At 43.4% G+C, this 10943-nt stretch overlaps 2 protein-coding genes across 3 annotated transcripts; one reads left to right on the plus strand and one right to left on the minus strand.

The window, feature by feature from the left end:
• The first annotated feature begins 486 nt into the window (after positions 1-486).
• Positions 487-4951, plus strand: LOC112237137 (protein FAM83A). The gene is made up of 5 exons (XM_042315692.1): positions 487-1126; positions 1888-2210; positions 2716-2883; positions 3299-3423; positions 3696-4951. The coding sequence occupies exons 1-5, from the start codon at positions 880-882 to the stop codon at positions 4666-4668; spliced, it is 1836 nt and encodes a 611-aa protein (XP_042171626.1). The 5' UTR covers positions 487-879; the 3' UTR covers positions 4669-4951.
• A 234-nt stretch (positions 4952-5185) lies between these two features.
• zgc:101716 (uncharacterized protein LOC492784 homolog) lies at positions 5186-7276 on the minus strand. 2 transcript variants are annotated; one of them, XM_042315689.1, is made up of 6 exons: positions 7058-7276; positions 6859-6954; positions 6591-6754; positions 6110-6436; positions 5685-5817; positions 5186-5435 (listed from the first exon to the last, which is right to left on the minus strand). In XM_042315689.1, the coding sequence occupies exons 1-6, from the start codon at positions 7163-7165 to the stop codon at positions 5283-5285; spliced, it is 981 nt and encodes a 326-aa protein (XP_042171623.1). In that variant the 5' UTR covers positions 7166-7276; the 3' UTR covers positions 5186-5282. The 2 variants fall into 2 exon arrangements, with proteins under 2 accessions (XP_042171623.1, XP_024261511.1); XM_024405743.2 differs by having other exon boundaries at positions 6110-6432; positions 6611-6754; positions 7058-7273.
• Positions 7277-10943: the final 3667 nt, after the last annotated feature.

Genomic DNA, 10943 nt, shown 5'->3' on the forward strand with positions numbered 1-10943 from the left:
CACACAGGGCGAGTAACGATCACTAGGATACACACACAGGGCGAGTAACGATCACTAGGATACACACACAGGGCGAGTAACGATCACTAGGATACACACACAGGGCGAGTAACGATCACTAGGATACACACACAGGGCGACTAACGATCACTTGGCTTCAATCAGTGTAGGTGAAGGGGAGGAGACAAGTTAAAGAAGGATTTTTAAGCCTTGAGACATGGATTGTGTATGTGTAACATTCAGAGGGTGAATGAACGGGGTATGGCAGTAGGTGTCAAGCGCCTCCAGTTTGACTATGTCAAGAACTGCAACGCTGCTGCGTTTTTTCACGCTCAACGGTTTCAACACCCAGCCAACTTGACAACTGTGGGAAGCATTGGAGTCAACATGGGCCAGCATCGCTGTGGAACACTTTCGACACAGTGAGAGAGAGTGATAAGACTCACATTGCAGTGACAAGTCTGTGAAGAATGCAGTCAGGTGTTATCAGCCTCCACTGAGCTGATCAGACAGTCATGTTCACCTCTGTCAATCAACTAGACTTCTCTCCCCCACCAAGGGAGGGAGTGCTTTAAACAGCAGGTCTCTGTCACGCTCTCACTCCCATAACAGCTCACCTGTCCCCCCCAGCACACTGCAACCCACAGGTGGTATGTCCTCATAGAAATAACAATACTAGACCGGGCATCCCCATTCAAGTCAATGTAATTCTACTTCTATGGGTGTAGCCAACTGTACAATTGATTGAGGGGGGCCGGGCTCAGAAACCTCACGGCTGCTACTCCATCCCTGTCTGTGTCTCCACAAGGGTTTTTCACTCAGTAGCAGCAGTAGGTAACGACAGGTAATACATGTTGATTAGCCTTGTACAGCTTCATTATGAACCTGCAGAGCAACGGCCTGTCTGTTCAGTGGTACCTGAAGTCCAAGCCAGTGGGAAAGGTGAGGCGGCGTGTACAGGAGATGAAAAACCCATCTGTGTCACTGGTGTCGGGTGACGTTGACCTCAGCCACAACGAGAGCACCAGATTGGCCATGGACGCCTTGCTGAACCAGGGATTGGACATGTACCAGGAAGTACTGGCCGGAGAGGGCGAGGTGGACTTCCTGTCCAAGGAGGAAAAAGGTTGATCTTTTTTTCTACTATGTTCCTCTTATCTACCTTAAACCCTCAGTCTGTCCCTGCCTCCTCTTATCTACCTTAAACCCTCAGTCTGTCCCTGCCTCTTCTTATCTACCTTAAACCATCAGTCTGTCCCTGCCTCTTCTTATCTACCTTAAACCATCAGTCTGTTCCTGCCTCCTCTTATCTACCTTAAACCATCAGTCTGTTCCTGCCTCCTCTTATCTACCTTAAACCCTCAGTCTGTTCCTGACTCCTCTTATCTACCTTAAACCCTCAGTCTGTTCCTGCCTCCTCTTATCTACCTTAAACCATCAGTCTGTCCCTGCCTCTTCTTATCTACCTTAAACCCTCAGTCTGTCCCTGCCTCTTCTTATCTACCTTAAACCATCAGTCTGTCCCTGCCTCTTCGTATCTACCTTAAACCCTCAGTCTGTTCCTGCCTCCTCTTATCTACCTTAAACCATCAGTCTGTTCCTGCCTCCTCTTATCTACCTTAAACCATCAGTCTGTTCCTGCCTCCTCTTATCTACCTTAAACCATCAGTCTGTTCCTGCCTCCTCTTATCTACTTTAAACCATCAGTCTGTCCCTGCCTCTTCGTATCTACCTTAAACCCTCAGTCTGTTCCTGCCTCCTCTTATCTACTTTAAACCCTCAGTCTGTTCCTGCCTCCTCTTATCTACCTTAAACCATCAGTCTGTTCTAGTACTGTATTTGTTGCACAACTGTAAAGGGCTTCCTCCCTGAAAAGCATTGTGTAAAAAGCACTAGATATAAAGCCAATGTATTATCACTTATGTTTCTTTAAAGGTTATATCCTGGAGAACACTACAGACCTGAGCACCAGCAGTCTGTGTGGGACGGAGAACGACGACCAGGCAGAGGGCTCCACCACCTCTTCCCAGACAAACACCTATTGTCCATCGGTGTTGGAGAGCGAGCCCCCTGGCTTGGACCATGGCTGGCCGGCAGAGGACTGGAGCTACCGCCTGCAGGGTGAACCCAGTGTAGAGGTCTACTTCCAGTCTGATAGAGCAGCCAGCATGAAAGACCTGCTCAGGGAGTTCATCAGCAAGGCCACAATGGTACGTCATACAACTTTCACTGGTAACTATTTGGAGATGTCAATCTACTCTCATGATTAAACCTGCATTATATTTTTGCAGACTTTTAGAAAGCTGCTGATGTCTGAATGCCCTGAAAGTTGGATAATGATGTTTTGAGTTTGATCAAGCAGATTCAGTATCGTCTATAATTAAGCAATAAGGCCCAAGGAGGTGTGGTATGTAGCCACTATACCACAGCTAAAGGCTGTTCTTATGCACGACGCAACGCGGAGTGCCTGGATACAGCCCGTAGCTGTGGTATATTGGCCATATATCACAAACCCCGAGGTGCCTTATTGCTATTATGAACTCGTTACCAACGTATTTAGAGCAGTAAAAATAAATCTCGTCATACCTATGGTATACGGTCTGATATACCACGGCTGTCAGCCAATCAGCATTCAGGGCTCAAACCACCCAGTTCATAATGACAACTAATAATGTGGAAGATACGAATCACAGCAAACATGTGATATGTCTGCAGGTTCTGGCCATTGTAATGGACACATTCAGTGATGTGGAGATGTTCTGTGACATCCTGGAGGCAACCAGGAAGAGGAATGTGTCTGTCTACCTGCTCCTGGACCATATCAACCTGCAGGTCTTTGTCAAGATGTGTGAGACACTACAGATCAACAGTAATCACCTCACTGTGAGTCTCTGCTAATGGTTATTTTCATCATGATATTTAGATGACACTAATGATTGCAAAAGGTGGGGCGGCAGGTAACCTAGTGGTTAGAGCAGCAGGTAGCTTAGTAGTTAGAGCTTTGAGCCAGTAACCGAAAAGTTGCTCGATAGAATTCCCGAGCAGACAAGGTAAAAAAAATCTGTTCTGCCCCTGAACAAGGCAGTTAACCCACTGTTCCTAGGCCATCATTGTAAATAAGAATTTGTACTTAACTGACTTGCCTATTTAAATATATATTTATATATTTTTTAAAGGTACACCTTTCAGACATTTCTTCATCTTTTTAACTGTACTGTAAACTAGCAATTTGATGATAGCTTTTTGTGTTTGTCATTCACTCACTGCTACATGAAATGCCGCTGTATTCTGTCTGCAGAAAATGTCGGTCCGTAGTATACAAGGAGAGACGTATTGTGCAAAGTCTGGAAGGAAACTCACTGGACAGATCAAAGAGAAGTTCATGATCATTGACTGCACTTTAGTGCTGGCTGGATCATTCAGGTACATTGCTGTTGTATAATTAGCTAATAGTCACATCAATGTCACAATCACAATGGTCGATGTCATTCTGAATAGGTAGATCAACGTTATGATGGTTGATGTCATTCTGAATAGGTAGATCAACGTTATGATGGTCGATGTCATTCTGAATAGGTAGATCAACGTTAGGATGGTTGTCATACTGAATAGGTAGATCAACGTTATGATGGTTGTTTGAATTTTCAGAAATGTTTGTAGTAGTAATAATCTGTTCACTGTGCTCTGTTCCTCAGTTTCACCTGGCTGTCCTGGCAGGTCCACAGAAGTCTGGCTGTGCTCTTCAAGGGCAGCGCGGTCAAGCCTTTCGACCTGGAGTTCAGGAAGCTCTACGCCAGCTCCAAGCCTGTGCCAGCCTTCCTCACCGTGGCAACGGAGTTCAAACTTACCAGGCCGCTTATCACCCATCAAGCAGCAGCCACATCAACCCCACTGACAAACCTTCCTTGCCCCAGTCCTGGTACCACGACCCAGAACAGATACTTCAATAACCAGGCTATGGATCAACCAACCACCACAGTTGTGCCCAGATTCAACACTCAATCTACCGTTCAACCAACCACCACAGCCCAGCTCAGATACTCTAGCCAAAACCCAACAGTTCAGCTAACTACAACCACCCAGCAAAGACACCCCAACACTCAGCCAACAGCACCACCAACCTCCCAGCAGAGGTACCCCAACACTCAGCCAACAGCACCACCAACCTCCCAGCAGAGACACCCCAACACTCAGCCAACAGCACCAACAACCTCCCAGCAGAGACACCACAACACTCAGCCAACAACCTCCCAGCAGAGACAACCCAACACTCAGCCAACAGCACCAACAACCTCCCGGCAGAGACACCCCAACACTCAGCCAACAACCTCCCAGCAGAGACAACCCAACACTCAGCCAACAGCACCAACAACCTCCCAGCAGAGACACCACAACACTCAGCCAACAGCACCACCAACCTCCCAGTGCTTGGTGAATCAGTCTTACTACACAGGTCCCCGGAGCCACAGGTTTGACTGGATCACACAGAGACACACTGCAACCAGGCCTGCCCTGTTCCAGAGAACCTTCTCCAGTGATTATAGTACTGGAGACAACCTGACCTGGCGACCCTTTAACAGCAATTACCTTCTTTATGGAGGGACAACCGGCTTGTTGGACAGACACCCACTTCTCAAGACTGGCCAGTGGTTTACTGTTCCTAAATAACTGAAATGGCATCATACTGAAATTTGACAGTACACCCTGTTTGAGGTAAATTATGTTATCTCACAACTGAAAATGGGCAAGTAACCTTCATAGAGTAAATGTGCCTGTTTTGCTTATCTTGATGCCTGGAGTACAGTAGTACTTCAATCACATAATTATCTCATAAGGATGATCATTGTCTGCCTTCAGGCTGAGAGCTTTGTGTTCCAGTACATGTTAATTAAATGGAGTAAAAACAACATGTCACAGACATGAATTCCTCTTCCACCCATCAACCCTGATAGAACCACGCTGAGTGACAGCCTAGTGATGTGTGCTACGCTTAGCCAAGGGCCGGGCCTCTTAACAAACATACCTTCTGACAAATCTTCTGATCCATACACTGTCAAGCCCGAGGTAATGCAGAATGCCAAATCAAAAGTTTTCTAAAATGTGTCCAACCTTTATCACACTTTTTTCCAAATGGTTCTACTTTGAAATTCAATACAGCAATTATCTAATTAAACTGGACTGTAGATTGAAGTGTGACAATATTTCATTTGGCGGTCAGCACATTGTTACACGCAATATTAAAAAATAAATACATTCATCAAAATGTGTAGCCTAGTTGGTCTTTACAGAGGAGGTCCATCCTCCTTCAGTACTCCTGTCTGTACCAGTCTGTTCCACCACCTGTCTTCAAAGTCCTTCAGAGAGAGACCTGCCAAGCTCTCTCCATCCTGGTTGTCCTCTCTCATTCTCTCTGGAACTAGATCTTCTGACATCACCTGAAGGGCAAATCACCAATAACGATGCATGATCAATCTGGTCAGAAGTGTACCTCTTACCTTTTCAAAACATTACAATTGTAATACATCTAATACATCTAAAAGCATAACCATGACATCTTGGTGCCAGCAAGCCACACATTTCCTTTAATTTAAAACATACCAGAAGACAAACTACAGGACATTATTTGATGAATAGACACCATGTGAGAACAGTAGTCTATGTACTGTGTCTCTAACCAGTTTCACCTCAGAGACTAGTTGTAGTGTGGTGTCTTTCAGTTCCAGCCAACGTAGAGCCTCATCAGCCTTCTGTAGGGCTCTCTCACTGTTCTGGAGAACAAAGGATGACTGTTGGCCCTTTAATGCCCTGAGGAGGAGTCTGGCAAGGCAACATAGTACAGTCAAACAACAATCTTCACAAGACAAAGACTGTGCTAAACAGTGACATTTAGGATGAATGTGTAAATATGCTCTCTGCCTTAATCCAAGGGCTAATTTCCCCAGATGTAAAGTAAGTATTTTCCTGGACTAAAAAGCACTTTCAATGGAGAATCTCAATCTGTGTTCGGGAAACCAGTCCTAAAGACTGCCCAACAAACTTGTATCCATGGAATTCCATATAGAATAGGTCAATAGGATGTTTGTCTGCTTGTCTCGCACTGATTATTTACCTGGCCCGGACAAAACACATGCAGGCCTTGAGCCAAACGCCGTCACGCTCTTCCTTCAGTTGCTCCTCAGTCTGAGAGTCAGGCTGTGGCTCTACACCATCTCCCTGTTGAAGAGGACTGGAGCCTGAGGGTGTTGACAGAGACTGAAGAAGATGAAGGTAGCTTTCTGCCAGCTTCATCCAGTGCCACTGGTGGTAGGGGTGGAGAGAACACAGCTGCTGCAGACACGTGACCTGGCTCCTGAGGTCTCCGAAGCGCTCGTGGACGTTCGCAGTCAGGTGAAGTAGACCGGTAAGGTGACAGGTGTTGGAGGCTTCATTTTTCTGTCCATGGAATTAATTTTCAAAACAACCATTTTACTACCTGGTATACTGTAACCTTGTCCACAGACGAGCTGGCTGGACGAGGAGACTCGGTATTTTGTATTATTAATGTATAATAAAAACCATATGTTACAATAATGTATAAAGATAAGACTCACTCAACAGCAACGGTTCTTACAAGTGTTTCTGTGATCTCCAGGGCCTCCACTCTCTTCCCCAGGTGACAACAGCACCTTGCCATTCCCTCCATTATGTCCCGTCTAATGGCCAGGTTGCCGTCAGGGATATAGGAGAGGCAGGTAGCGTAGGCGTTTAAAGCTTCCTGGGGAAATGGATATAGTTAACAGATGAGAAAAGCATTTGGATACTAGATGGATATGATAGACAGTGTGTAACTAAATGACTCAAGGGAAGAGGGGTCAATACCTGGAAGTTTTTTCGCCTGTACGCCATATCAGCTCGAAATTTGAAGATCTTTTGCACCTCCAAAATGTCCTCTGTGTCGATGCTCTCCCAAAACCACTGTTGAAATAGATAACTCGTAGTTAAAAATATCCACACATTGCAATGCTAGCAACAAAAAAAACTGATGTTACTTAACGTTAGGTAGTTAGTTAACACTCACCTCTGCTTCACAGAACTTTGCATTGTAAGTCGACAGTGCAACAACAGTCGGCTTCGCTCTTGATTCCTCGAACACCGAATCGTCAAAGGTGCTACCGAAAATCTCCATTTCAAACGATGAATGACAGCGAATTTAGATTTTACCAACACTAAAAATAAAAAATAAAACGTCAACGTGTGCAGTGTTACAAGCTAATATGACCGTTGGGAAACAGAAAAATATAGAATGTGTTCCGGGTGATATGTTCCAATGACAGACGCTTTATTTTCTTCAATGAAATGCTGTAATATTTTCTATAAGAGAAACTCCAGTCATATTTTGAAGTTAAATATTTTATAAGACACCAAAATACACGCCTTTTCGTCCAAATGTATTGTATTTTGTCCTCAAAACAAGTATAAAATATATATTTGTCTAAATCAAGCCACAGCCTAAAAAAAAAAGTTTGAATTCAATTCAAAAGCATTGCAGTCTATGGCTCAGGGGACTAAAGCTTTTTCCACTGAGTTTTCAGCTCCAAGGCTACTCTGTCTCAACATGAAAAAGTCCTTGGTTTACCATAACATTTGCAAATAAACCCTCTCACTTTTCCCAAAGCACCTCAACATATCCAGAAACCAAACATTGAGCCAAACATTCTTCTCATAGATAACTTAATAAATACAGTAGGGGAAAGGAGACTGACTGACATCATCCATTATAGCTGTAGCTAGCAGAATAGTATATTAAAAGACAGGTTCAAATATTGTGTGTGCACAATCTAATAGGAAAACTGTTAAAACATGTATTAAAGTTATGTATTCAACTGTTGGGTATTAGTACTAAACAAGCACCTTTCTAAATATTGAGAAATAGCAAAGACAGACAGGTAAGAATTATTGTACTAGGATAAAAACAGTCATGTACTATGGTCACAATGTCACGTCTACTGTACAAAAAAAAAGCGCAATGTGGATACATTGCCTTCTTCAGTTGGCAACTCAAAGCCACCGGGCAAAACATATATTTTTACACATTAACAGTAAAACGACATACAAGCGATTAGTTGAAGTTGAGAGACAGGATTAATCATAAATAAAGATTATAAAACCATTAAAAACAACTTTTCTAAGACAAGCACATAATGCTGTTTCCTCTGCAGTCAGGTGATTATTTCATGCACTATATGGATCTCAAAATTCAAATGCATCTTTTACCTTAACTAATGGTACAAATAACTGTTCCTGCATGAAAACGTTAACGATTTCACAGCATAACATGCTGCCCAATTTGAAATGTTTATGATGAGCATGAGGTATCCACGATCTTCTCCTCCTCCACCTCTTCTGTTGTCAAGTCTCGATGAAACCCTGCTCAGAAAGAATGAGCCATGCAGGCACATAGGTTTGTCTCCTCAAAAAGGTTCCGAAGGTTCCATCTGTTTTTCTGTCAAATGTTGTGATGTTTCAACTAGATTCTAGATTGAGATTCTAGAACCAAAGTGACTAGAACTTGGTAAAGCATGTTTAGAATAGTTTGAGAGACCGTTGGTCACTCATCAGGTCCGGGCCAGGCTGGAACCCAGTGACCAGAGCATATAGGACATGGCTTACAGGTAAGCAACAATGTCTTGGTTCTACTAATGTGCACATGTCAAAACTCGTCATTTAAAATGACAGTTGGGGAGAGCATAGTCTGCAAACGTTTTCAAAAGAAAAGCAAAACAAACGTGCCTCTGAACATACATTAGAAAAACACTTGTTTGAAAACAGCCCTGTATCAAGTCCTCCAACACTAGTCTTCATACATACAAGTACTGCAGTCTTAAAAACAATACAAGTTATACGTAATTCAAACTCACGTTACACGTTTCCAAGTCAGCAGAGTTTCACATGATTAAAATAGGGACCCACATTGTGCCAGTGTTGGTTGTGCAGGAATCAGTAGGCCACATACAGCCCATTGATTTTCGTGTGTGTCATATCAACACCCAACTTTAGAATTGATCCACAAGGAGAGGGGTAAAGTCAATAAGGTGCATCCTCTTGAAAATAGAATCATTTCAGAGGAGGACAATACAAGGCAGAATACTTAGTTTTACAGCGCTCAAAAAGAGCTCATATAGAAAGAGATTTGGTCTCTTAAAGCCATTAAAGGTAAAAGGGATATAAGGTGCCTAATCAAAGTTGTTTACCCCCACAAGAACATGTTAAAGAGATTCTCCGGAACTTTTGTATACATTTTAGCCAGTAGTTCGGAATGTAGCGTTCAGCTAAATCGTGAACTACCTCACATCACTGGCATAGAACACAGAGACCTTGCGAGGGGGGTCTGAACACTGACACGTCCAGTCCAAAGCAGGAGGTTTAAAAAAATACTTGGTAGTCGCAAAAGTTCCGGAGCATGTCTTTAATACAGTAGTGGGCAAAGTGCACAATAATAAGTGCTACACTGTCAGTTTCCTTCAGAGACACCACAGTATACAGTACCAGTCAAAAGTTTGGCCACACCTACTCATTCAAGGGTTTTTCTTTATTTTTTTACCATTTTCTACATTGTAGAATAATAGTGAAGACATAAAACTATGAAATAACACATATGGAATCATGTAGTAACCAACTAAAAAAAAAGTGTTAAACAAATGAAAATATGTTATATTTGAGATTCTTCAAAGTAGCCACCTTTTGCCTTGACAGCTTTGCACTCCCTTGGTATTCTCTCAACCAGCTTCATGAGGAATGCTTTTCCAACAGTCTTAAAGAGTTCCCACATATGCTGAGCACTAGTTGGCTGCTTTTCCTTCCCTCTGCAGTCCAAATCATTCCAAACCATCTCAATTGGGTTGAGATCGGGTGATTGTGGAGGCCAGGTCATCTGATGCAGCACTCCATCACTCTCCTTCTCAGTCAAATAGCCCTTACACAGCCTGGAGGTGTGTTGGGTCATTGTCCTGTTGAAAAACAAATGATAGTCCCACTAAGCCCAAACTAGATGGGATGGCGTATCGCTGCAGAATGCTGTGGTAGCCATGCTAGTTAAGTGTGCCTTGAATTCTAAATAAATCACAGAGTGTCACCAGCTAAGCACCCCCACCTCCATGCTTCACGGTGGGAACTACACAATGCAGAGATCATCCATTCACCTACTCTGCGTCTCACAAAGACACGGCGGTTGGAACCAAAAATCTAAAATTTGGCCTACAGACCAAAGGACAGATTTCCACCGGTCTAATGTCCATTGCTTGGGCCAGGAAACACGAGCAAGTCTCTTTTTCTTATTGGTGTCCTCTAGTAGTGGTTTCTTCGCAGCAATTTGACCATGAAGGCCTGATTCACGCAGTCTCCTCTGAACAGTTGATGTTGAGATGCGTCTGTTACTTGAACTCGGTGAAGCATTTATTTGGACTGCAATCTGAGGTGCAGTCTTATCCTCTGCACCAGAGGTAACTCTGGGTCTTCCTTTCCTGTGGCAATCCTCATGAGAGCCAGTTTCATCATAGCACTTGATGGTGTTTGCGACTGCACTTGAAGAAACGTGAAGACTTTCCGGATTTACTGACCTTCATGTCTTAAAGTAATGGACTGTCACTTCTGTTTGCTTATTTGAGCTGTTCTTGACATAATATGGACTCTGTATTTTCTTCTGTATACCACCCCTACCTTGTCACAACACAACTGATTGGCTCAAACGCATTAAGGAAAGAAATTCCACAAATTACTTTAACAAGGCACACCTGTTAATTGAAATGCATTCCAGGTGACAACCTCATGAACCTGGTTGAGAGAATGCCAAGTGTGTGCAAAGCTGTCAAGGCAATGGGTGGCTACTTTGAAGAATCTAAAATAAAAAAATATATAACACTTTTTTGGAGACGACATGTTTCCATGTGTGTTATTTCATAGTTGTG

The sequence above is a fragment of the Oncorhynchus tshawytscha genome, unplaced genomic scaffold (assembly GCF_018296145.1).
Source record: "Oncorhynchus tshawytscha isolate Ot180627B unplaced genomic scaffold, Otsh_v2.0 Un_contig_7223_pilon_pilon, whole genome shotgun sequence".
NCBI lineage: Eukaryota > Metazoa > Chordata > Actinopteri > Salmoniformes > Salmonidae > Oncorhynchus > Oncorhynchus tshawytscha.